The sequence below is a fragment of the Trichophyton rubrum genome (assembly GCF_000151425.1).
Source record: "Trichophyton rubrum CBS 118892 genomic scaffold supercont2.4, whole genome shotgun sequence".
Taxonomy (NCBI): domain Eukaryota; kingdom Fungi; phylum Ascomycota; class Eurotiomycetes; order Onygenales; family Arthrodermataceae; genus Trichophyton; species Trichophyton rubrum.
In genome coordinates, this window is record NW_003456425.1 from 489,159 (window position 1) to 517,033 (window position 27,875).

The 27,875-nt window shown below is 50.1% G+C and overlaps 8 protein-coding genes across 10 annotated transcripts in view; 2 read left to right on the top strand and 6 right to left on the bottom strand.

Annotated features, from left to right (window-relative positions):
- The first annotated feature begins 1,222 nt into the window (after nucleotides 1–1,222).
- Nucleotides 1,223–3,342, top strand: TERG_04043 (uncharacterized protein). 2 transcript variants are annotated; one of them, XM_047748193.1, is made up of 2 exons: nucleotides 1,223–1,916; nucleotides 1,982–3,342. In XM_047748193.1, the coding sequence occupies exons 1-2, from the start codon at nucleotides 1,601–1,603 to the stop codon at nucleotides 2,215–2,217; spliced, it is 552 nt and encodes a 183-aa protein (XP_047604170.1). In that variant the 5' UTR covers nucleotides 1,223–1,600; the 3' UTR covers nucleotides 2,218–3,342. The 2 variants fall into 2 exon arrangements, with proteins under 2 accessions (XP_047604170.1, XP_047606157.1); XM_047749703.1 differs by having other exon boundaries at nucleotides 1,223–3,342.
- A 791-nt stretch (nucleotides 3,343–4,133) lies between these two features.
- TERG_04044 (uncharacterized protein) lies at nucleotides 4,134–7,277 on the bottom strand (the record flags this gene model as incomplete). Its single annotated transcript, XM_003234945.2, has 3 exons — nucleotides 4,134–4,316; nucleotides 4,392–7,002; nucleotides 7,061–7,277. 3 exons carry the CDS (start codon nucleotides 7,275–7,277, stop codon nucleotides 4,232–4,234), a joined length of 2,913 nt encoding a protein of 970 aa, XP_003234993.1. The 3' UTR covers nucleotides 4,134–4,231.
- A 404-nt stretch (nucleotides 7,278–7,681) lies between these two features.
- TERG_12094 (uncharacterized protein) lies at nucleotides 7,682–7,991 on the bottom strand (the record flags this gene model as incomplete). Its single annotated transcript, XM_047751104.1, is given in 2 exon segments — nucleotides 7,682–7,768; nucleotides 7,773–7,991. Coding segments are annotated over 2 exon segments (306 nt in total).
- A 534-nt stretch (nucleotides 7,992–8,525) lies between these two features.
- On the top strand, nucleotides 8,526–14,103 carry TERG_04045 (uncharacterized protein; the record flags this gene model as incomplete). Its single annotated transcript, XM_003234946.2, has 4 exons — nucleotides 8,526–9,402; nucleotides 9,486–9,983; nucleotides 10,039–13,849; nucleotides 13,916–14,103. The coding sequence occupies exons 1-4, from the start codon at nucleotides 8,824–8,826 to the stop codon at nucleotides 14,101–14,103; spliced, it is 5,076 nt and encodes a 1,691-aa protein (XP_003234994.1). The 5' UTR covers nucleotides 8,526–8,823.
- A 761-nt stretch (nucleotides 14,104–14,864) lies between these two features.
- TERG_04046 (bifunctional K:H/Na:H antiporter NHX1) lies at nucleotides 14,865–16,938 on the bottom strand (the record flags this gene model as incomplete). Its single annotated transcript, XM_003234947.2, has 3 exons — nucleotides 14,865–16,129; nucleotides 16,189–16,717; nucleotides 16,786–16,938. The coding sequence occupies 3 exons, from the start codon at nucleotides 16,936–16,938 to the stop codon at nucleotides 14,865–14,867; spliced, it is 1,947 nt and encodes a 648-aa protein (XP_003234995.2).
- Nucleotides 16,939–19,291: 2,353 nt separating this feature from the next.
- On the bottom strand, nucleotides 19,292–20,342 carry TERG_04047 (uncharacterized protein; the record flags this gene model as incomplete). The annotated part of the gene is made up of 2 exons (XM_003234948.1): nucleotides 19,292–19,827; nucleotides 19,883–20,342. The coding sequence occupies 2 exons, from the start codon at nucleotides 20,340–20,342 to the stop codon at nucleotides 19,292–19,294; spliced, it is 996 nt and encodes a 331-aa protein (XP_003234996.1).
- Nucleotides 20,343–21,482: 1,140 nt separating this feature from the next.
- Nucleotides 21,483–24,031, bottom strand: TERG_04048 (uncharacterized protein; the record flags this gene model as incomplete). The annotated part of the gene is made up of 4 exons (XM_003234949.2): nucleotides 21,483–23,283; nucleotides 23,353–23,674; nucleotides 23,767–23,806; nucleotides 23,859–24,031. The coding sequence occupies 4 exons, from the start codon at nucleotides 24,029–24,031 to the stop codon at nucleotides 21,890–21,892; spliced, it is 1,929 nt and encodes a 642-aa protein (XP_003234997.1). The 3' UTR covers nucleotides 21,483–21,889.
- A 1,974-nt stretch (nucleotides 24,032–26,005) lies between these two features.
- Nucleotides 26,006–27,875, bottom strand: part of TERG_08804 (uncharacterized protein) — a gene marked incomplete at its 3' end in the record, with an annotated part of 4,053 nt that continues 2,183 nt past the window's right edge. For both annotated transcript variants that reach the window (XM_047750609.1, XM_003234950.2), the window contains 3 exons: nucleotides 26,507–27,870; nucleotides 26,366–26,449; nucleotides 26,006–26,312 (listed from right to left, as the gene is read on the bottom strand). In XM_047750609.1, coding sequence (XP_047606159.1) covers nucleotides 26,006–26,312; nucleotides 26,366–26,449; nucleotides 26,507–27,870 — 1,755 coding nt within the window. The remainder of the gene's footprint in view (nucleotides 26,313–26,365; nucleotides 26,450–26,506; nucleotides 27,871–27,875) is intronic.

Sequence of the window (27,875 nt, forward strand, 5' to 3'; positions counted from 1 at the left end):
GAAGTCAGATAGTAGACGACAAGGCCGACGACGACGACGACGACGACGACGACGATAATAATGATGATGATAGTGATAATGACGATGGTATCCACAGAGGAGAATAGGCTGATGGTGGATGGACGACGATGAGGAGACGGATGACGAGGAAGACGTGATAGAAAGCGACAGAGATGAGTACGCTGGCTGCTTCCCAGTACCTGCTACATCGCACTGCCGCCTGCTAACTGCCCGGCTCGAGTTCAGTCGCAGCATCCAATTATTGCCACAGCGCAGCCGAGAGTCAAAGAGGCCAGCATGGAACTGTCGAACGCTGCAGCCAGCAAGGAAGCCAAAGCCAAAAGGGCCTCTCTCGAACTCTACTCTCGCCTAACACCCAGCATGCGAGGACCCCCTGCATGAGGTACTTCGACACCAGACAGCGCAGGTATCTCGGGGCCAAAGACACACCACCATCACCTTCTTCCGCGTTGTTGACAGACGGGCACACCATAAACAAACCGCCAGTCTCTCAGGAGATGGCATGATCTTCATTTCACCCCCCCGCCTTACCCACCGATGTACACCTATTATTGTGCTCTCACTACTAATCGCCCGCCCGACCGACCAACTGACCAGCCGACCAAGTCAGCAAAAAGTCCAGCCCAGCCAACGGAGTTGAAACCACGGGTGTCGTGTCCACCCGTTTCTCCATGTTTCGACCAGAAAATGTACTCTATACTTCCGGCGGGAGAGGCATGCCGAAGTAAGTAGGACGTTCCCCCAAGCCCAAAGCCCAGAGCAAGAAAGATCTGAGCGAGGACGAGAGGAAAGGTTAGGTTGGGCTGGGCTGGTTGGTTGGTGGTGGTGGTGGTTGGCGTGGGAGGGTTCGACAAGAGCAGCATGCATCATCCCTGCCGATAACTTTCTTAGACCACACAACCCTCGAGAGAGAGTGAAGAAAGAAGCAAAGAGACAGCCAGGCCACCCACACACATACACACACACCCATGCAGTACACACTCACTTCACAAGTCCTTCACTCTTACATAGTCTAGTGCTTGCATGCCTGTCCTCTTCTGGGGCGACATGACGCCAGCAAGGCCCGAACCACGGAAGGGCCTTCTTGTGCCATCGTCCGTTTTTTGCTTTTTCCCCCTTTCCCTTTCCCTTTCCCTTTTTCACTTTTCTACTGGAGAGGGCCGGGTTCTCCTATAAGTGGTTGGGCCCAAGCGATCTCCAGAGCCAGCTTCACTCGGATTGGGGCTGGGGTAGGTTACCGATGGAGACACACCTGGAGAACTCTGGACACTTCTTACTCAGAATTGGAGCAAAAAGGAGTGCTCCGTATACGTAGGCTCTACCATCTACCAGTCTATCTGTCCTCTTCTGGGCCCCTTTCACCTGACGAGTTCATGTCGGCGCTGATGATGCCGATGCTGATGACGCTTAATTGATATGGCACAGCATAACATAACCAATGCACATCAGCGGAGTCTCCGTCAATGTATACATGCACATCCAGTCGAGCATATCGAGCCAGGACGGAGAGTAAAAGGGAAGAGAAAAAAAGAAAGACGACGAAAAGAGCAGAGATGAAAAAGAAAGGAAAGGAGATACTATGCAGATGGGAATGCAGATGCATACTTCACCGCCTCATCTGGTCTTCTTCTTCATGCAGAGAATGACCTTGATAGGGAGAAGCAGAGAGGTGGTGGTTGGGAGTTCGACTTCAGGCCGTCCATCTACTTTCCATCTCTCCCTTTCTTTTGCTTCTTCGTCTCTTCTTCGATTGTACAAGGGAAAGACAGGTTTATCTGTCTGCTCTTCTCAATCATCATCTGGCTACTACTCTTTGCCGTGCGACTTCAACCTCCTCTGCCGCTTCCACGGTTTACTGTTACTCGCCGGTCATGGTCACTCTCTCACAGTCCATCGTAAGACGGACGCCACGTCAACTCTCATCTCATTTCCTTACCATCTATTAATGAATGTTAAATAGAAGCAGCACACACTATGGAGTACTTCATCCATGCACTCGTCGTGCCGCCGGAACTGGGCCTGCTCTTCTCCGACTCGTCCAGAAAAGGTACCCGAGTTATATACTTCTTCCTGACTTCCATCAACCTCTCGAACAGACCCTGCCAACAATTTCAATCCCGTCTCTTCCACTGCAGCCCGATTGGAGAGAGGATTGAGGGAAAAACTCTTGTTCGTCCCTTTTATGTCCCGTCATAGCCTTGCGTTATGGTCCGTTTCATCTCGGCGCATATTAATAAAGTCAGGCATAACCATATTATCCATTAGTTATATCGCTCAGTCCCAAGTGCTTACTCTGGCATGCTTAACCTCTCTAGTCCTGCAGCAGCAGCAGACTCGACTCGGATTCGAGTAACAAACTAACCGGCCCATCCAGTTTGTTCTGTTTATCTCTCATCGTCGTTTCCAGTGACCTCTCTCGGTGCTGGTGCAGAGTACATACTCCGCACACTGACATGTATATGCCGCCGGCTTAGTACCAAGTGACCGCAGCAAGTGACTTCCAAGCAGTTAAACTATGCACTGCATGCAGTGGCTCGCTGGTTATTCGACTGGCTAGTGAGCAGTGGCTGGCGATGTGTCCGCTTGCTATTCATCATGTACGACGGAAGTGACCCTTTGCGCCGCTCTGTCTTTGTTTAGAATTCTTCTTGTCAAGGCCATTCATTCATTGATTGATGCTGTCCGACGTGGCCCATACGAGATACAATCTGCTGCTTGTGAACATCTAGCATCTTCGCTCCTCTGCTTTATTGTAACGACGTCACTACAAAGACCAGCAGAGCAAGGTTCAAGTCAAGAAACGGCTTCTTCAGGATCACCCAGGCGCCTCGCGATGATACGGCCTGTGTTTTGCTTTTTTACCCCGGATTTCTCTGCGCACCCCCTGAATCAGCCCATCAGCGCATCCGCCCAGCGTCCACCACCCGCCCTGCCCATGACGATGATGGCGTCAGCGTGTTTCTAATTGTCTCTGCCTCCCTTCCGGCGATGGGCTGACGATCCCTCTTGCACGGAGTCTCGAGATGAAGAATAATTAACAACATCGGCATTGAACATACACTTCGAAATCAATTCCATCTTCGATTCCAACATCGGCCTGGGGAAAAAAAAAAAAGCAAAAAACGGAACACGAGACGAGAGACGCCCGCGTGATACCTTGCTTTATTCGATGATTTACCTGGTTTTTATTTGTACGCTGCACACAAGCTGGACTAGTTGCTATCGGGTCTCACTAGTCGAGTATTATTATTGATTTGATTGCTCTCGGTCGTTGCTATGTATCAACCTTGATCGCCAGAGAGACCCGACGGGCGAGCGGCCGTGGCTTCACGCCGGTGTCTTAGTCCTTAGTAGTTAGTCACTCCCAGAGGTACTCAGTACGTCAGAGGCTTGAAGGTTTGAAGGGCGCCTGCGAAGGCGCTTGAGCGGGACGAGGAGAGGGGGTGTCTTGCACTAGAGACGGACTATGTCGGCCTGGCGCTGGAATGTGCTGGTGATGACACCTGAGATACCCGGGAAAGGGCCTCTACATGCCATCCAGTCACTCACTACGCTGCAGTGACGTAGTTGGCATTCTTTCATTCTGACTGTGGGCTGGTTGGATACCCCCTGAGATACCCCTACTACGGACTAACACAGGAGGTAGCGACTGAACTCCTTGTAGTCAGACATAACATCTGGCATCAAGGTCCCTTCATCAAGTTTTATGTCCTCCTTTGCCTCTGCTTCTACTTCTCTGCATTCACTTCCCTCAGTATTTGCCTCCCCCGCATTCCTTCATGCATGCCGCACACTGCATGCATCCATCCATCCATCGACTGAGCAACCTGTGAAACGGCGTCAACGCCATGAAGAAGTGGACAAGAACAAGACTTATCCGCGTGCTTCCTGGGCCTTTTCTTGCTTCTAACTCGTCGCAAAAATTGGCTCGGGTCGAGCTTAAGGTTCCGAGGGTCGCTGAAGTCTGCTGTGAAGTCTAGGATGAAGCTTACACTGCTACGAAGTATATTATGAAAAATACCATGAAGTCTACTACTGGTGTGAGAGGGCTGTCTGTACGAGGAATAGGGGTGGTTGGTGGCTGGGCGTTGGAAGACGAAGCTCAATTCTAAAATCAGTTAAAAGCTAGATAGCATGGATTAATGTAGTTGTACATTCATATTATATTCATGGTCATGGTCGTGTTCATGTTCACTCGTCATGGGCCAGCTCAGATAGACCATTCGTTTTTGTTATCTGCCGGGCTAATGAAAGGTTCATCAAGCTGTTTGATAGCGTACTCGCCGCATAGTATACTGTCACCACCATATCATTAGCACAGGTCCCCCCCCAAACAAATAGTAGAAAAGAAATGAAAAAATTAAACTCACCAGGCTTCGGCAATCAGACCGTCCAGTTCCCTAATGATCTTCTCCCTCTTAGCGCCAATACTAGTCCCCTTACTCATTTCAGCCTGTAAATCCCGGATGTGCTTCTTTTTCCCCGTCCCAGCGGCGTCCATCACCTTTTTGCCCAGACAGTCGCTATGGAATGCATGCTGGCATGGGAACACAAAGAACTGTCTGCTCAGCACCGGCAGCGAGCAGATCCAGCATTTCTCGCCGGGCTCGACGATCGCATATCGGGATCCCAGCGCCGCGGTCTCAAGGCGAATTTGTTCCGCTACATGTGCGGAATTATCCATTTCTTGACGGAGCGTGTCAATGTGCCGCGAGTAGTCCTCTAGTGCGGTGCAGATTTCGTCCTTGAAGTCATCTATTACCACGAAATCAGGGAAGAAAGGAATCAGGTCTTCGATGCGTAGCAATTCGCATCGGCGGAGGAATTCAATTGCCTCCTTGATCCCGATGCCGGGCTGATGGATCTTCTTTTCTGCCACGAGCAGCCAGAGCTTTTTGCGCAGTTTGTCGTTCCCTTCTGGCCTGTCGGCAACAAGGGCGGCTAGCTCGATGTCGTTGTGTTTGAGGGCCAGTGTGACGCCTTCTTGGTACTGCCCCATCATGCTGTATATGTGCACGCAGGACTGCACCCGTTTATGCTGGATGCATAGGCGTAGTGCAAAGTCGGCGTCATAAGGGGGAGGAGAGGATGGTTGGGATTCAAGGTATTGTAGTAGCGCGCCCTCGGATGTCGATGGGTGGGAGGCGTAGATGGATATTAGGGTATTATGTACGGCGGCAGAAGGGTTGGGGTGGTTGGCAATGATGAAGTTCAGGTATCTCGTTGCTTGGTTCTTGGACAGGGACGTCTTGATGTCCTTGTTATAGGTGAGCAGGGCTGGAATGAGCTTCTGAGGGTCTAGGTCCGTCTGTCTCATCAGTATGTCCACAAACTCGCTGGCAGAGTATGTCATTAACACGCTGCTGTACTTGTAGAACACTTCCGGGTCGGTCTGCTTCTTCAACACGTTCAGTGCCTCTGACCATTTCTCCCGTTGGACCCAGTACGACAGCACAAAGTTGTGGTCGTTGATCGTGGTTGCAAAGTACAGCAGCTCCTGTTCCCGTCCATGGCTGCCTATAATATCATAGACTGTCCGCGGGTCCAGATCGGCCTTGTACTTGTTCACAAACTGCTGGAACTCAGAGCGTATGCTCTGGATATCATCTTTGGCATCATCTTCGTTGCCTCCCTCGACCAACTCGGCCTTGGTAGCAATGGTATCATCCAGAGAATTCAGCTTCGACATGAATACTTCCACCAGCCAGCTCGCTATCATCATTCTCTGCATAGTAGCTGATTTCTTGTACGTCGATAGCTGGGTGAGGAGATACTTCCTAAGAGCATCATGTTCCCCCTTGTCAATAAATGTGAGGCAAACCTCTTCAAAGCTTTTGCTACTTTTGCCCCAAACTGCAGCTGCTTCAAGGTACTGTCCCTTGCTGGCCAGATGGTCACCCGAAGCAGTGGCCACGGCATCCTTTTGCGTGACGCCGTGGGCATAACGGAGTGCAGAGTCGAACTGCTGTTCTTTCAGCAGGATCCTCCAGACGTCTCTGTCCTCATCATTGGCGGATATCTCGTATATCTCCTGGCCGGTAAAGAGCCAGTAGGTGTTCATCTTTTGATCTGCAACCAATCCGAGGGAGCTTTCGCCCGGTTCAAGCACTGCTTGATCAAATACAATCTCTCCATTCAACCGGTTGATCGCGACGATTCTCCCTTCAACCAGTGTAAGTATATGCCATTGTGTCATGGTCATCCCCTTGATAGGATCCTGGATTAGCTTCCTGCCTCCCCTAGCTGATTCTGTAGCCGGCAAAATCGAACGGGAGACCATCTTGGCCTTGTCGAATATCCTGCTCCCTCCATCCTGGTTGGGAGCTGAGTTGGGTACAGTACCATGTAGAACGCCTAGTGAAGAAAGCCAGGCAAAATGCTTTTCCTCTGCTCTGTCATCACTATGCCCTTCTTCCAAGGGGTCCGGCTGCATGGCTAGGAGAGATGGCGCCGAGAGAGTAGCGCTGGTAAGTTCGTGAATAACGGGAGTCTCCTTGCGGAACAAGTCGCTGTATATCGATCCTCCTCCTCCATCTTTACCGTGTCTCCCTATCTTGCCCGTGAAATAGAATATCTTCCCGTTCGATGAGACGATGATTTGCCGGAGGTCCTTCCTGCCACCAACAAAGTCCACCCAAACACCGGTCACCGCCAGACTGGGCACCTTGTACACCGTGTTGACATATCTCTCGTCCCTGCGAAAGAACTCGGAGGCAGATTCGATATATACCTCGTACAGGTTCCCGTCCGTCGAACCCACGAGGATCTCTCTAGTTGACGCTGTAGGCAAGGCCGGGTTCCAAGCAATACACTCTATCATCACCCCCTTGAGGCGCGAGAGCAGTTTAGGTTGTCGAGACTGGGTGTGAAGATAGTAGTTCTCCCCCAGAGTAGTCGATATAATCAAATGCGAGGCAGAAGGGTCCAGAAACATGCGGCGGATGACGCCTATCTCAGATGATTTCTTAGGCAGGTCGATATCTAAAGCCCAACGTCAGTACTAACAACAACCGAAAGAATCAAAGGTGTAAGAGCACACCGTCAATATCTTCTGCGTTATTCAAGTCGATCCTTAGTATCCTACCAGTCGCAAGCGCCAGGATGAGCACATCGTTGGCGACCTGGGCTGCGACGAAGTCCGCGGCGATGGAGAACTTGAGCTGGACCTGCTTGATGCTGAAGATGGGCAGCGAGGACTCGGCCAGCTTGGCCAGGCTGCTGGCAGCTACATAGCCACTGGATCCGTCCAGCGCCATGGTGCGCAGTGAAGGGTGGTTTAGCTGTTATACCATCGCGGGCTGTCGAGTTGAAGCTGGAGCTGTTGTAGTTGTCGTTGTCGTTGTTGTCGACGTTGAAGTTGAAGCTCTCAAAGTGTTATTCTCGCTCTAAACATCGTCAACGCCAAGCTGGGCCGGCCGTCAGTAAATACAGCATAGAAAGCAGAGACGGCGAGCTGGACGGCAGAGACCAGGCTATAACTTGGTGCTATTAGGCAAGGATGGCTATGTAGAACTTCCTCTCTTCTTTACTCCCTGCTCTGCGCTGTTGTTCTCCTTCCTCGATGTCGCAGCTAACAGACAGCACAGGTATCACCGTCCACCACCATCCAACACGGCTCCAACGCACATCATAAATGAACTATCAGACAGTTGATACTTTTTTACTGAGCAGGAATCTTCCAGTCGATGAAATAATGCAGCATCTTGCGACCAGAGTGCTCCTCGTTTGGTTTACACGGCGGAATAGCCTACGCCATTACTATTATGCTTAGAGATACGAACAGCATCTACAACAGCCAGGAGATGAGAGCTAAAGCAGAAAGACGTCCGTGGGCCGTTTCCCACTGCTCCAGGGCCATATCCGTTGGGCACGAGATACTTGGACGATAGGCCCGGCGGAATAAACCGGTCAGCGCTTCTTGTCCGCAAGGCTGCGAGCACGCAGCACTCCTGATGGAGGGAGACGACCATGGCTAGTTACGTTAGTTATCTTGCTGCCAATCCTCTCCACTCTTGCCAGGGGAACAGATGGCCCATCTCATTGTGCTGGGCGGGTGTCTTACCATGTTTATACACGGCAGTGCGCAGGACCAGCAGCATCAAAAAGACAGCTAGCCCACGCAGCAACAGAAGAAAGAAAGCTATCCCCAGCAGACGGCGCCCCTTACACACTGTATAGACACTCCCTACATCGCGGCGGCCACCCTGCCCGTAGATATGTACTTTTTGATATCGCCTGCCCGCCGGCCGCCGTAGCGCAGTCCCGCGGTGCCAACCTGTAGTTCGCCAGTCCCAGCCCTCCCCACCGCGCTGCCCTCTTTTCCCATCTACTCCTACAACTATTACTGCTATTACTGCTACTATCATCCTCCGACTCCAACTCCAACTCCAACTTCAGCTTCAAAACCCCGTCACGTGACTAAACCCCCAAAAAGGCGAAGGTTTTTTGGCTGCGAAAGAAACGAAAGACGGCGAAAAAGACGAAGAAAAGAAGCAAAACGTCCGGGACGAACCTCGCTTCGCTGCGTCGCCTTCTTGCTCGACCGCATCTCCCTCTCGCCCGCCGTCCTGACCTCTGCTGCGACGCCCATTGCCGTCCTGTCTCGCCCGCTCGCTCCCTTCTGTCCTGCCCTGGCCTGGCCTGCCCTTTCGTCGCCCGTCTAGATCCCGCGACCCAGCCAGCCAGAAAGCCAGAAAGCCCATGGAGCGTGTCCTCTGAAGCAGAGACTGCCTGCCCCTTCGTTGCCAGCTCAAGAGCCACCACCGGACGGGCTGAATTGGCCCTCCAGCAGCTCCAGCAGCCATGACGGGAGCTCCGCCGTACTCCTCGCGCTCGCCGTCCCAGCAGGCTCGCTATCTCTCCTACTCGCCGTCGCGGGATCGCCCCTACGCTGGCTCTGACGCCTCTTCTTCCTACCACCAGCAGCAGCAGCAACAACAGCAACAACAGCAACAGCAACAGCAGCAACAGCAGCAGCAGCAGCATCCGCCTCGTACGCCGCCTGGATATGGTGCAGTGAGCAGGAGTCCGCACTACAACCAGCCTACATCGCCCATGAACACCACTTTGCCGCCCTTGAACGGCGCGGAGCCTTCGCCGGCCTACCACGCTAGCCATCCGGCCTCCAACCAGCCTGGATACTCCCTCCCGCGGCCGTACAGCAGCTCGCTGATGTCGAATTCAGCTCACTCCCCGACTCCGGGCGTGTTCGGCCATACACCTACCCACACACGTCCAGGGAGCATGGGAGACACCGTCATGCACTCTCCCAAGCGCGAGCCTGATATCCCTCTCGACTCGCGCTCAGCAAACCCCATCTACTCTTCCTCCTCGCAGCCTCCCATGGCCCGTGAGGCAAGAGCTACTTCTCCAAAGGAACCGGTCAGTTCATCTCGACCTTTACACTATTTTCCCTTTTCATATCTATATGTATTCGCCCTTATACTGACGATGCCCCTTATTAGAAACCTGCAAGAGCTACAGATCCCATGTCCTTTGCCAGTATTCTATCAGGTCCTGCAGAAGAACGCCCTCGGAAGGCTTCTGTCCCGCCGGCTAAGGCCAGTGAACCACCGGCCCAGCCTGTAGCAACTCCAGCTCCCAAACCTGCTCCTAAACCTGCTCCCAAACCAGCCTCTAAGCCCGAACCCAGGGTGCTAGAGTCTGATAAACGTCGCCGACATCACAACTACGACGCTACATATAGTGAAATTGCGCCAAAGCCCGTTGCGAATGGCACGGCTTCCGCAAAATCGGCGCCGCCTCTGGCCCCTGCGAAGCAATCTTCTTCGTCACACTCTCGGGGCGAGTCAAATAATGTCACCACTGCGCTGGAACGCTTAGACAATTTAGACAAAAGCGATCTCGAAGCTCCTGGATTCGAAGATGAATGGCAGCGATATATCATCAAGGGGAGGAAACGGGCTCGGGAGGCAGAGGCCCTGGATAACCAGAAGAGAAAGGTATGCACCCAACTACACTTGTGTATTTTACATCGTCGTTGCTAATTTGTAACAGCGCCGTCGAGCCAACTTTTTGGGTAAACTGGCCCGTGTGTTCGAGAAGCAAGCCATTGCCGGTACCGAACGCTTTGCCCGGCTCCATGAAGCCGAAGTGATAGAAGAGGTCCAGCAGAAGGAGATAATGGATGAAAAAGAACGCAAGAAGGATATGCAGCGGAAACGGCGGCGTGAGAATACCGTTCGTGCTGAGATGGAGAAGATTCAGGCCGCGCAGAAGAAGGTCAGCAAGATGGAAGACGATGCTGAAAAGGAGAAACTACAACGTGAAATCGCTCGGTCTCGCAAGAAGATTAAGCACACCAAACATGTACTCGAGACCGGGTCTGCTCCCCAAGAGATCAGTGAAGTGGCTCCTCTGTCACCAAACCTCGAGGGTGGCACTACCGGTTCATTCCACACCCGTGACAAGCCTTCTCCTAACAAGAAGAGACCCAGCAAAGGAAGCTCGGCCGCTCGGCCAAAGAAGACCAAGGAGCAGAAACAGGCTGAGAAGGATGCCGCAGAGGCTGCCTATGCGGCCATGGAAGGTGATGAACCATCTGTCTCCGCATCCAAGGACAAGAAGCCGGCCGCGAAAAAGGATGCCAAAGCGTCAAAGGAACCCACGCCCGCCCCTGTTGCGACTTTCGACACCAAGGGCTACGCCCAGCTATACGAACAGATCTGGAGAGATATGGCTCGCAAGGATATTCCCAAGGTTGCTCGTATGAAGACTACCTCTCTCAATATCCGACAGGAGAACTGCCGCAAAACGGCACAACTCGCCAGTAAACAGGCAAGGAAATGGCAAGATCGTACCAACCGCAGCACGAAGGATACCCAGGCCAGAGCCAAACGAACCATGCGTGAGATGATGTCCTTCTGGAAGAGGAACGAGCGTGAAGAGCGTGATCTGCGCCGAATGGCAGAGAAACAGGAGCTGGAGCTCGCTAGAAAGGCAGACGCAGACCGTGAAGCCAACCGCCAGAAACGAAAACTCAACTTCCTCATCTCCCAAACTGAACTGTACTCCCATTTCATTGGCCGAAAGATCAAAACCAACGAAGCAGAACAGTCTGGTGACACCACTGCCGCTCCCGCCGCTGACAAGTCTGCCGACGGCGCAAAGGAACCTGAAACCTCGCTCAACGTGCCCGAAGACCTCGGCGACCTCAGCGCAAAGGTTACCAACTTTGAGGATCTCGACTTTGACGCTGAAGATGATACTGCTCTGAGAGAGGCGGCCATGGCCAACGCCCAGAATGCAGTCAAACAAGCCCAGGATCGTGCCAAGGCGTTCAACGAACAGGAAAACAAGATGGCTGCCTTTGACGAAGGTGAAATGAACTTCCAGAACCCTACAAGTTTGGGTGATGTCCAAGTTGCACAACCTAAGCTGCTTAACTGCCAGCTCAAGGAGTACCAATTGAAGGGTCTCAACTGGCTGGTCAACCTTTACGAGCAGGGCATCAACGGTATCCTTGCCGACGAGATGGGTCTCGGAAAGACTGTCCAGTCTATCTCCGTCATGGCGTATCTTGCTGAGGTCCACAATATCTGGGGTCCGTTCCTCGTTATTGCACCGGCTTCGACTCTTCACAATTGGCAGCAGGAAATCACCAAGTTCGTACCAGATATCAAAGTGCTTCCGTACTGGGGTTCGGCCAAAGATCGAAAGGTGCTACGTAAATTTTGGGATCGCAAACACATCACTTACACCAAGCAATCCGAGTTCCATGTCCTGGTGACATCCTATCAGCTCGTTGTTTTGGATGCCCAATACTTCCAAAAGGTCAAATGGCAATACATGGTCCTTGACGAGGCTCAAGCTATTAAATCGTCACAGAGTTCAAGGTGGAAGAATCTGCTCGGTTTCCATTGCAGAAACAGATTGTTACTCACGGGTACGCCTATCCAGAACAACATGCAGGAACTTTGGGCTCTTCTACATTTCATCATGCCTACTCTCTTTGATTCCCACGATGAGTTCAGCGAGTGGTTCTCCAAGGACATCGAAAGCCATGCACAAAGTAATACCAAGTTGAATGAAGACCAGCTTAAGCGACTACACATGATTCTCAAGCCTTTCATGCTTCGACGTATAAAGAAGCATGTCCAGAAGGAACTCGGTGACAAGGTCGAGAAGGACGTCTTCTGTGACCTCACATACAGGCAGCGAGCGTACTATGCCAGCCTGCGAAATCGTGTCAGCATCATCGACCTAATTGAAAAGGCTGCCACGGGTGAAGAAGCAGACAGTACCACGCTGATGAACTTGGTCATGCAGTTCCGGAAAGTCTGCAACCATCCTGACCTGTTCGAGCGTGCCGACACTTCCTCACCTTACTCCATGTGTCATTTTGCTGAGTCCGCTTCCTTCGTCAGAGCGCAGCCATCAGTTCCCTATTCGACCCGTAGCTTGATAGACTATGATCTACCAAGTATGCTTTGCAGTTCCGCGGGACGACTCGACATTCCTGGGCCTGACAATAGCAAAGCAGGATTTGATAATAAATATCTCTCGCATCTCATGAATGTGTGGTCACCGGAAAACATGCGGCACAGTCTAGGTGGAGATGATGCCTTCTCCTGGCTTCGATTCACTGACCTGTCGATGGAAGAAGCACGTTCAATTTCTGAAAAGGGTGTGTTTGAGCGGGCGTTGGAGCGCCAGGGTGCTGAGAATCGTCTGGCACGACTATCGATTGTTTATGACGATGACGAAACGAGCACAAATTCCCTTCTACCGCATTCGTTATTCAAAATCACCGACCGTAACAGCCGATCTGAGCTCACCGGACATGGTTCCTCCGGCTATCTACGCGAGCTATTCAACGTTACCCAGGCGGTGATCGATAACCAAGGAATACTTGGTTTCGAGCCTTGCGGTAAATATGATGCGAACGCACCCCCAATAATGATATCATCCGCGTCATCCGTACCGGATTTAGAGGCTCAAAATACCTTCTTCAACGTCCGGGCCCGTCAAGCTTTGATTGGAACAACAACTCGCGGCCTTGATGAAGACATACTGAACCACAAGGTCAACCCCTTACCTTACTCGTATCCACCAATGCTACCGAAACCAGGCTCCACGAAACGAGGATATACCAATATTACCGTGCCGTCCATGAGACGCTTTGTCACTGATTCCGGCAAACTAGCGAAACTGGACGAGCTACTTCGGGAACTGAAGAACGGTGGCCACCGTGTGCTACTCTACTTCCAAATGACCCGCATGATCGACTTGATGGAAGAATATCTCACATACCGCAACTATAAATACTGCCGACTAGACGGTAGTACCAAGCTAGAAGACCGTCGAGACACCGTCTTGGATTTCCAGCAACGGCCCGAGATATTCATTTTCCTCCTTTCCACCCGTGCTGGTGGTCTAGGTATTAACCTGACAGCAGCCGACACAGTCATCTTCTACGATTCCGACTGGAACCCAACCATAGACTCTCAGGCCATGGACAGAGCTCATCGTCTTGGCCAAACAAGACAAGTCACAGTCTATCGTCTAATTACCCGCAGAACCATCGAGGAGAGAATACGCAAGCGAGCTCTTCAAAAGGAAGAAGTGCAGCGTGTCGTTATCTCTGGCGGTGCAGGTGGCGGCGTTGATTTCAACACCCGAAGCCGTGAGAACCGTACCAAGGATATCGCTATGTGGCTTGCAGACGACGATGAGGCCAAGATCCTGGAACAAAAGGAGAAAGAAGCCCTTGAGAAGGGAGAAGATGCCGCTGCCGCTCCTAAGAAGGGTAGAAAGGCTGCTCCCAAAAAGAAGCGAGACGTCACGTTGGATGATATGTATCATGAAGGTATGCATTTATACTCATACTCTACACACTACACGGTATGTCATGGTTACTTACAATGCAATATAGGTGAGGGTCACTTCGACGATCTAAGTGCCAGACCTTCCGGTGCAGCAACACCCTTATCTGCAGACGTCGAAGCACCTACTGCAGGCCCATCAGGCAAAGGCGGTCGTCGCCGTGCTCCTGCAAAAGGCACCTCCAAACGAGCAAAAACCGCCAAAGAGCGTCTCCAATTCATCGATGGCGATGACTAACTAATGTAAATGAAAGGTCAAGCAACCATGCATCCAGCCTCGCGAGAAAGAAATCAAAAGTGGTTTTCCATGTCTCCCACTCTTTCCATACATGTTTTTTTTTCGCCTTTCTTTAGAATCCTTACTTTGCAGTTGCCTTACTAACTCGATTCATGTACGTCTCTTACAACCATTCCTCCCCCCTTTCCCAATGTGCTTTTAAGGTATACTTTGTATTTTTTTTGTGTCTAGCTTATGTCTTTCTTCCGCTGTTAAATTAGGTAGCTCGCTAGTTGGGATTTCTGTGGCCTGATTGACTCGTGAGGTGGGAGTTTTCAGGAGGAAGGGTGATATACGTATTAATATATTGGGAGATGATGCATTATTGATGTTTCTTTTTGGTTTCTTTTACATGATTATTACACAGAGATCACTCTCACTACGTGTTCAGGCTATAGGCTATCGAGGCTTAATAGGGAGTTGGCAGGCAAGAAAAACTGACTGTCTATAATTTCTAATGGGAACACTTGATATAAGAAATGATGAAAGCATGATAGTTTATGAGAATGTTATTCGGCCCTGCAACACCGTAGCAAAAGGCGAGTAAGACATGAAAGCTCTATGAATACCAGAAAAGAAAGCTAGGTAAGTAGGCTGACAGTAGATATAACGAAAGGGTAAAAGTACAAGACTAAAGCAATGTGAAAGACAAGAGGAAACAGTATTAAAACATGGTCATAGTGATAACTGTCAGGTGCGATTAATCAATCATTCATACAGCATCATACAGCATCAGGTCCCTTTCGCCCAGATCCAGATGGAGATCCAGAGCCGGATCCCTGGTCGAGAAGCAACTTTGGTTTGATGTATTCGTCGTCAAGATGTTTAAACCACGTAGCATGGTCACGGTTTCCACTCAGCAAATCACGGAATGCATCAGTGGCAGCCGCAATAGGTCGGGATGAAGATGACGTTTCTGCTTGGGCAGTGTTAGCGTATGGTCCATCCCCAGGGGTATGAGCCGATGCTGATCGGGGTTGGGAATGGTTGCGAGAATGTTGGGCCTGTGAGGCTGCAGGAGGCAAGTCATCATCAGACAATGCGGCGTCGACTTCAAGGTCGAAGTCGTCGATACTCATACCCATGTCACCTGTTCCTCTGGCGTTTCGTCCAGCACGGCTTCTGTCATGGCTCATATCTATGTCAACGCTGCTACCGCTGTGGCTCCCACTTCGGCCTCCGAGTAACTCTTGCGTCGAAGCTCCGTCTCGAGATCGAGTACGATCTTTTCTGGAGTATGAAGATTTCTTCCTCGTGAGGCCACCAGGACCTTCAGGAGCCTGGGGAGTTAGTCGTCCATTGCTACCGCTCGAGAAGCCATGACCAGTCCGATTGATTTCATGTTCTCTAGCCACCGAGTCTAGCTGGAAATCGCTTCTGCGTGGGGTATGTCCCATCCCAGTTCCTGATCGCTTGTAGTATGTGCCACCATTCGTGACTTCAATATCAAATTCGTCGTCGGAATCAATTTCCTCCACAACTCCAGTACGGATATCCAGAATTTCAAGCATTCTAGCGGTTGTACCTCCAAATATAATGACGGTCAAGACGACAACAACTAGAACTGTTGCACGCAACGCTGGAGCATTTGTTCCCTCCAGTCCAGCAGCCAACGCGACACCGACTGCTCCTCGTAAGCCTGCCCAGAAAAGCATGGCTTGGTATGGATAAGGGAGTTCATCAGCCACATCCCTACCCCGGCTAGCAGCTCTATACCGGATAACCCAATTTATGGCCTGGGATAATGGGAATACAGACAGGTATCTGGCCACACATATTCCCACTACAGACACCATAATGAAGAGGGGTTTGAATTGCAGGTTCTCATCCGTAAAAAGGTCCAATCCTAGGTAAATGAATATAAAGTTCTCGGAGAGTTGCGCCATAGTCTGGAATATGTACTTGGTCGTAAGTTGGGTTCGACGAGACATGTTGTAGTATGCGTAGTGTTTTAGGGTCATTCCACAAAACAGTAGTGACACGATACCTTGAGCAGAAATGTCAGTAAAGCCGACTAATTCAAAGATGAAAAGCAGGGTTCCATACCCGACATCTTGATTCCAGTCGAGAAGAAGTAACAGGCATAGGCAATCAAAAGAATGAGGCAACTTTCAATCTTTGGATCACGACGCACATGGGTATATTTAAGTCCCAACGCAGTGCCTATTCCAACGATCACTCCAATAAGGAGACTTCCAAAGAAAACGATCAAGAAAATGCCAATAGCCTCGAATAAGCTGAGGACTGTAAGCGATCCTGCTGCGCTGCCTGGCTTGTATCTCTGCGCCGTCTCGAACAAAACAATTGCAATTGCATCGTTAAGAATAGACTCTCCAAATATAACCGTGTACAACTTCGGCTCGACTTTGTAGACGTTAAAAATTGCAAGAATGGTGACAGGATCAGTCGCTGAAAGTGTGGCTCCGACAGAAAATGCCTCGACGAAGGAGATGTCCAATCCCTCAATAGGAATTCTTGTCCAAAGGAATAAGACGAGACCCAGGACTAATGCAGAGATAAATGTACCGGCGAAGGCGAAGGTAAGGATACTGCCAATATTTCGAAAGAAGTTACCCTGTGTTTAAAGAAGCCGGTCAGCAACTCCGCGCCCTTACCGCCGAAGCCACTAGCGAAATGCCCTACCTGATGTAGCTCATAGCCCGATGCTAATATAATAGGGGGGAGAAGAAGGTTGAAAAAGAACTGGTAGTCAAAGCTGACTGATTTCTGGATCAATGTTCCGGGCGTAAATCTAATGACCAAACCAACAACCATTCCTAGGAGCTGTGTTAGCATGCCAATAACATCTGTGCCGATCCTCTTAACACGGAGGTATAGAAGATCTCACCGCCAAATATAGACAAAACCGTTTCATGTACCGCTTGAATGCGCTTCTGCTTGAGCAAGTAGCTGGTGAACAGGGCGGTAATCAACAGCACAATAAGGATGAAGAGAGCCCAGGAAGTCCAAAACTCTCGTTCTCCAGCTTCCGGAGAGTCTGCAGTAATCCGTCAGAATATATCATTCGTTCCCTTATAGCTTCAATGTGCATAAAAGCTCGAGGTTGCTTCTTTTATCGGACTGGGCTGGCGAGTGGCACTTTAGGTCGGCTGCATACCATCAGGGTCTTCTTCCTCCTCCCTCTTCCCTACAGAGAAAACCAGTCAGTCAAGTACCTTCTTTGCGGTCTACCCCATTGCAGAGAGGAGACTGCTCACTTAAAACCTTTGATATAACCCCGCCTAGAACATTGGCCGCCATGGTGCCTGATGATGATGGGGCAACAGGCTGCCGAATTTCAGATGGGAGGGTACGGGCGCGACTGAGTAAGTCGATTAGAAAGGCGGGCTGCGCTCATAGTCTCCAAAGAGAGCTTCTACCGGTAACCGATAAGGGGGCAAACGACGCTGCTGGAGGAGAAGAGCTTCGGAAATCGCACTGCTTGGAGTTGTTTATTCGTCCTTCTATGGATCGCCTGAATTCGGGCCAAGTCGACCCCAAGTCACGTGCATCGGTGTCATCCGCCGTGCCCGGACGTCAATTTCAACGTCACTCCGAGCGCGACAGCGACAGCGAGCAAACACCAGAACATCGACGTCTGAGATGTTGAGATATCATAGTCGCAGACAATATTCGACAGCAGTTACCTTGTTGTTTCAGCTAGGATGTAATAGGCTAGCTAGCTGTTGTTTCTTGAGGACTGCAAGCTTCGTTTAAAAGTTGTTATTCGACGGCCGATTTGTCTCTAATGAACAACAACCACCTAGGTAGTTGCTGAAATGCTTACTCTCCGAGAGAACGGTATGCTCGAATACACAGAGTAAAGCATCCTCCCAGGGTGTTATTCTCTCATTCATCTGTGTACCTTAAGCTACTCTCTCCAGCTACATGACTACAACTCTTACATACTACCTGGCGGGCCTTAAGGGAGTTTGGGTTTCTATATAAAAGGAGAGAGAAGGAAGCGGAAGTAGAAGAGAGATATGTATAAGAGATGAGTAAAATAAGATAGAGTAAGATGTACTTTTCAGGTGTTTATATATCAAATAGAGAGTAATGTTTGAGGTTTCATGCAACAGCCAAGCAGATGGTGTGCTAATAAGAAGATATTCTGGAGACGATAGATCATATATGCGATTTTGGGGATGTCTTCTTCTCCTGTTAATCACTGAGGAAAAGATAGATGTGTAAGGCGGGAAATAGGAAGTATAGCCGTCCCATCACTCTCACTACTGTCATTGATATTCGTGGACTCTCTTGTTGGTTGACGTTGACAGAGGGGCTCCTTTTCCCATACTCACGTCAACTCCAGCTTGCGTTCCGGTGTGCCATGTTGCTACTAGAGCACAGCCAAAAATAACTATCGTTTGGTCGAGTGGATTTGTATAGTGAGATGGCCAGTCCCTATCCACGGTTCTGCCGGACGTCCCTGCGAAAGACGTCGTCTCCCGCCAGACACATATATCCCTTTCTTCAAGGGCTTCCTCCCAGTCGTCCTCTTAGTTCGTGGACTTGTCATTTTTCTCATGTCTGAGGCAAGCCCCCAGAGTTCCCCTTTGGGGGATTTGGTTAAATTGTTTGTCTGTCAATATAACTTCCAACCTACTGAGCACAAGTGTAGGCTCGCCCTTTGGCTCGGCTGTTTGATAGTAGCAGTGTCTTTGCAGTCTTGTGCCTTATGCTTTGCTGCTTTAGTCCGTGGTCCTTCAGATAACCTCGCTCATCAAGAACGAGGGAAGCAGGCAGCGAAGTTGGACACCATATATAGTACTGGTGCGGATATTAGATAGCAGTTGATATATTAGTATGGTCCACACCTAACCCTAACCAACCCTTTCCCTCGAAAAAATTTTTTACTCCGGCGATCCACATGTATAATATGGTAAGTAGATTTGAATCTGGGGAGTAGTCCTAGGATATGGAAGGAAGAAGAAATATTAAGCTGCTACACAGGCATCACGGCGAGGAGTTGTCTTTATATAGAGCTTCTCGACTGAGTCACTGCAGGCCCACAAAACAAAGAGTCACTCAAGCACATATTCATTGCCTATCCAAGTGACTGCTCGCTCGACTTGAAGTAATTAGTGAAGCAGAAAAGTCCTAAACCCGAAAGAAATAAACCCGAAAGCGAAAGTGACTAGAGGCCTACTTATTTGTGGCATTTTCTCTCTGAACAGTCAATCTTGTTACAGCATTGGTCCTTGCCATTGTACCAGATGCAGTTATTTTTGATACTTCTCACGCTGCATGGAACCTCCGTAAGTTCATATGGGACGCATGGCTCGGAAGACCGCGTGTAAAACGTAAGAGCGGGCTGATCCGCCGGACATGCAGGTCCAAGGCCTAGTTCAGCCCCTGTAATGCAGTATTTGCCGCAAGGCCACTTGGTGATTGCAAATCTGCCCGCCATTGCAAAGTTTGGGGTCTTGCCGATATGGGGCCCGTCAGCTGCATTATTCATCCACTGACCTGCATCTGCTCCGTCCATAGGGGTTCCGTGGAGGTCTTTGATGTAAAGCTCGTCTCCGGCGTTGATTGGACGTCCCGGGTTACACATCTGGTCTCTGCAGAGCTGGAACTTTCCAAAGATGCGATCTCTGCTATCTGGAGCTGCATTATAGTATTTTCCAGTACGGAGGTAGCCGAGAAGGTAGCCGTTGCTCTCCTTGAACGTATAGCATTTTCCTAGAAGAGTGAGTTTTATGGCATTTATACTAGCTGACAGGAGACTATCACTTACCAGTTTTCAGCCCGGATGAGCATTCCTCAGGTTCGCAGCATCCCTCAGAGGTCACATTCTTATCCTCGGAGCAAGCACATTTACCCTCCATGAGTGGTTTGCCGTTCTTACAAACCTTCCCGTCGTAGATCTGTCCAGTGGGACAGCAGATATAACCGACAGCCTCAGAGCCAGCTAAATCGTGACCTTCAGCGCAGCAGTCAAACGACGTGGTAGAACTGCCCTTGAGAGTTAGGCCGGGCAAGCAGCAGGAAGCAGACTGCTGATCAGCACTTGGTTGGAGGACATGGGTATCTGGGCATGAAAAGCCATCTTGAAAGCCATCTTCTCCCATCCACGTAACCTTGTTGTTTTTAATCATAGCGTCCTTCCCAATCTTCCTTACAGCCACATTAGCAGCGTGGGTTAAGGAAGGCGAGTTCAGGAGGTTGCTCAGTAAACCGAGGTAAATCAACTTCATGATGGGTATGTTGTTTTTGTGTTATTCTCTAGGAAGCAGTCAGGTTTGAGTATCCCGAATTGAGAGTTCCAGACGTGGATATATTCCCTGATTTTATATCCATTCTTTCGGGTTTGGATATCACGACTCCCTGCAATGGAAGACATCCCTTGTGACCGCAGAGAAGATTGGTCTAGACATGCAGACTAGAGAAGGTTGCATTGAGCGAGTTCATGATATGCCGAATCTTTCTCGCTTAACATCAATTTGCAGCACTCTGGTCACAAGGCTGTCATTGGGACACTCTCAACGGCCTTGCATTAGCCGACGGTTGAGGGTGGGAAAGACGGAAAGACGGAAAGAGATGTTGGTATCGAGCCTGGTAGCAACCATACGCCGCATTGGTATGCCATAAATTAATCAAAAGGTCATAAGGCAAGCGTGTAGTCAGGCTGGTTGATATCGGTTGATGTCTTGTACATCAACCCAGGCCCATCTGGAGTCCAGCCGAGATCCATGTAGCACAACAAACGGTGAGCTCATCCTCAGGCCAACCTGGAATTACAACTGAGGAATCAGCAGGTATGTGTATGTAGGGGGTATTTGACCTAGACCCAGGAAATGGTATTGTAGTTCCTCCTTCGCACGCCAAAATAAACGAATAAATAGCTTGCCCCGAGGGATCCGATATGCTGTAAGACGTGACATCCAGATGCATGACCCGCTTGTGCTCTCAACGAGCATCGGATGTACTCGCTCGGGCGCAGGAACTGCATAGCACAGTGTAACGAACCACTGCTGGTGCCGAGCTGAGAGCTACACAGCATCTGCTAGTTAATTTCGACTTTGGTTGTCAACCGGCCTGGCTCAATAATAACGAAAAGGGGGGGGGGGGTAGAAAAGCAGCAGAGTCCCTGCCACAGAAACTAATTAGTTAACTAGCCAGCTGACAGGGCGCAGCTAGACTCATAGTTGAATGAAATAGCCTTGAATCAGATAGAAACGGCATCGATGCAGCGCATGTTGAGTAACTCTACAACAACATCAATGCCAAAGAGCTCTGCTGCCGGGCCGACTTGTTACGAGAGGTTTGTCAACAAGCTCATCGAAGGGTTCATGGCAAGCCCCAATAACTCAATGACAGAAATACCAGCAGGTTCTGACGGATATTGTGATGCGGATACCATTCCAGAAGTTGGGCGGTCTAATAGCTTGAGTGTATATCAAATTGTTGCTGATAACTATTTGCCATTTCAACCAAAGGGGCGAATCTATATGCAGTTCCCATCCCCAAGCCATGTATATTGAGCAATCAATTATTGAGGTGGCTCCATTTCTACCTTGACTGGAAGCAAACTATGGTCACTCCCTCGAAAATTGTATTAATGGTACAATACAGAGGTATATAATTATCAAATATCAGTTACCTGTGGTTATCTATTCGACCGTGTTAACCGTTCTTTTCTGACTACCAATTTGGTCATGGAAAATGGTGGATCAGGGCATATAGATCAACATTAACCAAGTGCTGCCTTGGAAAACATCCATGGAATGGAAACAGAAATATTCTAGACGGCCTCATCTTCAGTGCTCTGGGAAGGCCCGTCACCCATCGTGCTTGTGAACCATGCCGCTCCCAGGGCAGCGCATCCCCCGAACCGAAGCACCCATCCAACACTATCATCCCAGGCTGCTCCCCGCGGTTTCTGGAGGGCTTTGAAAATAACACTGCTGATCAGGGTCGATACGATCTGCGGACACGAAATCGAGACATTATGAATGCCCAGGATAATCCCCGCCTGGTCGACTGTTTCATCTTTATCTCCTGCATCATGGTCAACCACGCTAGCACTACTAGACTCTTCCTCGACATCTCTTTCATGGGCTCCAACATCAGATTGCAAAGGGCGTGGACGAGAGCCAATAGGAGCAGGATCTGAAGCTGTCCGAGGCCGGAGCGAATGTCGTTGCCGTCTGTGTGCTGCATCACGCTGTGCTACCTCCGCAGAGATAAGTGCGAAGGGGGCCCAGAGAGTGAGGGCCCAGGATAGGCCAACGGTTGCAATCACTACTGTTCCAGCTGCCGGAGACGACACGAAGATCGTGCTAAACATGCACAGTGCGAAGAGAATATGCGAGATGAGCCAGAGCTTGCGCAGAGTGAGACTGGGAACCTGCAGTTTGGAGAGGAGGGATGACCACCTCCCCCCTCCTCGTTCATCCGACCTGCTGGGATCATGGATTGGTTCGATGACGGCCGGTTCGATAGCAGCACCAGCTGACGCGGTGAAAGAGAGCGTGGATGTCGACGGTCGATGGCTCAGATATGGCCGGTTCCGGGGCGGAGAGCTCGCTTCTGATGCAACCGGCGGTCGATAACCCGGCACAATCACCAGGGGCAGGACAATACTTCCTACAAACGAGGTGATGGCATATATCAAAAGGGCGAAAGTGCCTATTCTAGTTGCTTTCTCCCAGACAGCATCTATTTCCTCCTTGGACAAGTGAGGGTGGTGGTCAAATATCGGATTGACATAGAGCTGTCCGATATATGTAGTTGAATAGAACAGGAATGGGAACCAGCCAACCCATGCACAGAGCTGGACCTCGCAGACCTTTCGAATCCGGGGAGGTAGCCTTCGTATCGACTTGAATACCTGTACGAAAAATGCAAGGACGCCCGGGTTCTCTGATGTCGGGGGGCCTTCTAACCGTGGGTCACGTTCGGTGATGTATGAACAGCTGGCCAGGAGAGTAAGCCCCAGGCACATGGATGCAATCACGCAAAGCACCTTGAACTGAGTATTTCCGAAGAAAGGAAATATCTCGGGGAGTTTCAGATAGCCTGATATGTAGCCCACAATATTCCCAATGCCTGTCAGTCTACTTGCCCATGCATTTGCTGCTTCTTGCTGATGTGCAGGGGCATTATCAACTATGAAAGCACGAATTGCCGCTTGTACTATCAGTTCAAATTAGTATGCAAGGGCACTAAGTTGTCATCTGGGCGGATACTACATTGCATACATACCCGTATTGATAGCAAAATCAAGGCAGAACATCAGTAAAGTCGCCACCACGATAACGGTTACTTTGACCCCGGACGATTCAGGAGGTGCTCCAAACAGAGATAGGATTCCTCCCACTATCTCCCTTACCCATGCCAATGCCAGCAAAGAGAAAACGGTAGCAATTCCCCCTCCGATCATAAAGGGTTTTCGTTTTCCCCAGCTAATGCGGCAGTTATCACTTCTGATGCCAACGTAGGGCTGCACCAAAGTTCCAGTCAAGGGCCCTGCAATCCACACAAATGCAAGTAATGACTTGCTCATGCCAAGTGAGAGTAAATATGGCTATAGGATACGTTAGCTAGAGGTCAACTGACAAATACAAACCATAGGATATGGTTACGTATGGGAGACGGGGTGTATGGATATGTACTCACAGATCCATTCGATAATTCAACTGACCATACAATCTGCAGCCTAAACATGCATTAGCTGTTGTATGGGGGATGATATTGAGCTAGATACTTACCCCCCGATGCTAAGAGCTAATAGGAACAAGTACCAGCTGCTTTTAGCCTCTTCTTCCTTCTCTGCCTGTTTGGCCACGGCAGCAGCATCATCCCAAATCTCCCCAGACCGTCTCTCGGGACCATCCAGGAGCGGCGAGGTGCTGTTATCCTCCCTATCTCCCGGATAGGCCATGACGATATAGGAATAAGATGTATGTAGCTCTAAAGGGGTATATCAAAGCGGATGTACGGCTGAGCCGCATGAACGGCCATGGATAAGTGCTCCGAAATAGCAAAGCAGGTTTGAACACTCGTTAGTTGACCGGATAGTCCGCGGAGGCGAGCTTTGGAAGAAGCCCTGGAGAAGTTCTACCGCGACCCCTTTTTTCCATACGCTTACCTTCACCTTCTGAAGCAGCAGAGGGTCATGAGGCCTAAGTCAGAAGAAGTCTTACGCTCAGCCATGGCGAGAATAGGCTTAACCCAAAAAGCCCTCTTTTTGTCCTTCAGCCTCTCCTGTCCATCAGCCAGCCCAGAGCAAAGAAAGTTGCAGCGCTGCGTCATCTATGAAGCCTAAAAGGAGGTACCTGTACCTGTCGCGGCTGAAGCAACCACAAACTCGACGGGCCCTCTTGACCTTTGGACGAGGCGATGGGGGCGTGAGTGTAATTGGTCCTAGGCAGTTAAAGACACAGGTTATCCAGTTGATCGTTTGAATACGGGATAGCCCGTGATTCTAGGCCTTGATGTTGGTGTTGGGCGGAGATGTGGTGGGCAGGGCCTCGTATATATACAACGCAGCGAAATTGCTGCGGATATCCTCAAAGTTAGAGGTTAAGTGCCTCAATGAGTGTAAGGGCTCCGTACTATAGGTAAGATAGCGGGAAGAGACGACTCCGTTGGTGCTTGTGGGGTTAATTTTATTTTACATATGGTGGAGATGAATATTTACGGAGATATCTACAGGGATATTGCCAGGAGTGAGATGCAACCCGATGCCGTTGAAGCGATTCCAGGTGAGAAACGGCAGTCGGGCGATAGTCACGGCTGGGATATAAGACGGGAGAAACCTGTTATATTATAGCATGTTAGTATGCCATCGGTTCATATCAGTTCAATAAGAATGGGGCTCTATATTATCTGAATTATCGGCTAATGAGCTAGGGTAGTTTGAATAGCTGAGAGACAGCAGTAAGCGAAGGAAAGGGGAGACGAGGTCGACGAATATCAGAACGGTGCACATCAACATCGAGGAATATATAAAAAGGAGAAGTGACACCAAAGTAGAGGAAAGATGAGAGACTACTGGTAAATGAGATAGGTCTATTAGCCTAGAGACTATAATTAAGGAGAGCATATTAAAATGAAAAAGAGAACAGACATGTCCTATATCCAATTCCCTGGCAAATCCACTGCCCATCTTCCAGATGAAAAGGAGAGTAATACTAAAAAAACAGAACAAACAAGGGAAAGCCCATTTTTTTTTTTTCCTTCATCGCATCCCCTATCCTCACTTTTTTTGTTGTCTTTCCATTTTATAAAGAAACACGCAACAGATGCAGGGAAAGAAAACAATGCCAAACGATTCAAAATTCTTCTTAAAACTTGATAAAATCAGACAAAACGGATTCTGGCGGTGGGATTGGACACCGTATGCATCGGACAGGATAGGAAATATACAGGAAGGAAAAGACATTATTAAAGGGTTAGGCGGAAGAGCACCCTGAGTTGTTCAGTCCTGGAACGAGGTAAGGGGGTTCCGCACAGGTAAGACTGTAACATGTAGTGACAGGACGGGGAAGGGAAACGTAGGATCCAAACAAGGAAACTCCACGAGATTATGACGTTGCAACATAAGGTAGGTAGAGGATGATAGAATTATGACGGGCCAAAAGCATAGAGAACACCTGTCTATATAAACCGGGGCTGTTTAACAGAACTCCATGATAGCCCAGAGCGTATATATAAACCGTGGTATGGCACGGCGAACCGGGACGGATAAAGGCGGGAATGTTTGTCCAGGGTCGAAAAATAAAGACCAAAAGCAAAAAACAAATGCAGAGCGATTCTCCCAGGCGAAAAAGAAAGCAGAGGCTGATGGGGTGTATTTCGTAATCTAAATGAACTTTATATAAATGGAACGAGGAACGGGAGGGCGGGAAGAACTTCATATCTGCTGTTGTAGCATCTGTGGTTGGACCATTTGGGGTTGGATTATCTGGGGGGCCACCATGGATGGTAGGTTGGAGTGGGTGCCTATCGAATGCATGGAGGTGACATTGGCCATGTTGACGACGGTAGTTGGGAGGTAGTTCGCACTGGAAGTTGGAACTTGTTGCGATTGCTGGGGTTGTTGCTCATGCTGGCCGACTGCGACTGACTGTTCGCGGTCATTTTCTTGCTCATCCTCCTTGAAGCTTGGAGGCTGAGAGCCGGTGTTGGAAGACTGTTGCGTCTCATGGACACGGCGATGCCTGGAGATAGTTAGTTTACCAGACCTGGTTTGAATGATATAAGGGATACATACTGTGCAAGGTTGTCTGATCGAGAGAACGCCTTGTTACAGTAAGGACAGGTATATGGTCTTTCTTGCGTATGTGTTCTTACGTGTCTGTAGAAAATACGTCAGCTATATTCGGGGCGTAAGGATGGCTTCAGAGTTACATACCGCTTGAGATGCTCTAGACGCTTGAAGAGACGGCCACAGGAGGGAATGGGGCAGGAGTGAGACTTTTGTGGATATGGGCCGAGCTCCATCATAGTAGCGCTTCTAGCACGACGAATGGGACCGGGGCGATCACCCTGGTGTCCGTTCATTAGGTGCATACCGTCGGTACCATCAATGGTCTCCATATTCGACAATGAGGATACGGTTGTTGTCTCACCCATGGAGATGGGAACAGACACCTGCGTGTTCTCTTCTAGGCTTGGCAGGGGAGTGGTAGTGCGAGAATGATGAACACTGCCCTGAGAGTACATGGCACGCGGAGGTGAGTCCTCATGGGAAGCATCGCCTTCAATCGCGGTAGACATGGAGCGACGAAGGTCGCTTGGCCGGTGAACAGCATGAGGCTGGACCGGGACTTGAGGCTGGTGCATGTCCTGGGAATGCGATTGTACATGCAATGTATTAGTAGCTGCTGTGATAGCGTTGGTGATGCTTGGTGGGATGGATGAGCGGCGTCTTCGCTGCTTGTATGTCGGTGAGCCTTCTATGACGGAGTACACGCTAGAAGAAGGGAAGCTTCTTGAGGCGGTAGAGTAGTGAGGAGCAGCAACATTAGAAGGGGGAAGTTGCATCATTGGGTTAAAGGAGGAGGTTGATCCGATATCTGGGATGGCAGTATAGAGGCCGGTATCCTCGTTGGCAATGTAAGCCGGCTCTGAGGTGAGGTGCATAGTGTGCTGTGGAGGAGTTAGGGGCTCAAAGGAAATACCACGGTTGGCATACTCATCGTAATGAGAGGATACGAATGAAGGAGCAGGCGAGTATTCCATGTATGTGGGCATGGAGGTATGGCGCTGGTGGACCTTGGAGACCGGAACACCATTGCGATCGTATTGGAACTGCGGGTAATCGGCCTCAGTCTTGACGATCTGGCCGCCCATGGGATCGCTGCTGACGGAGCCGTGGTACATTGTGTTCTGCTCATCGTGGACAACGGGGATGGCCGGGGGAGCCATCTGCGGTGGTGGCATGGAATCGGTGGCTCGCGGCATGGGCGAGGCCGAGTGGGAAGAAGCGAACGCAGACGAGACGTGTGCGGCAGAGAAAGAGGACGAGTTCGCCTGTTGCGCCTTGGTCAACTGCTCGTAGAGCGACTGGGAGGAGTCGAACTCGAACGAGAGCGCAGGCTCGTTGACGGCGACTGTAGTGGCCTCCTGGCCCATCTTCTCACGCTTCAAGTCCCGCTCGAGAGCGTCGAGGAAGAGACGGTCATGAGGAACGCTGTACCAGTAGAAGACCTTTTGTTTCTTCTGGGTTCGGATGCAGTTGTTCTTGTACAAGAAGTCGAGGAACGGGCTCTTGGGCTCTT

What these genes read in the sequence shown, in the direction of transcription:
- TERG_04043 (XM_047748193.1), top strand. Translation starts at nt 1,601, where the DNA reads ATGCAGATGGGAATGCAGATGCATACTTCACCGCCTCATCTGGTCTTC. An exon ending in TCACTCTCTCACAGTCCATC is followed by an intron (nt 1,917 to 1,981) that starts GTAAGACGGACG and finishes AATGTTAAATAG; the next exon opens with AAGCAGCACACACTATGGAG.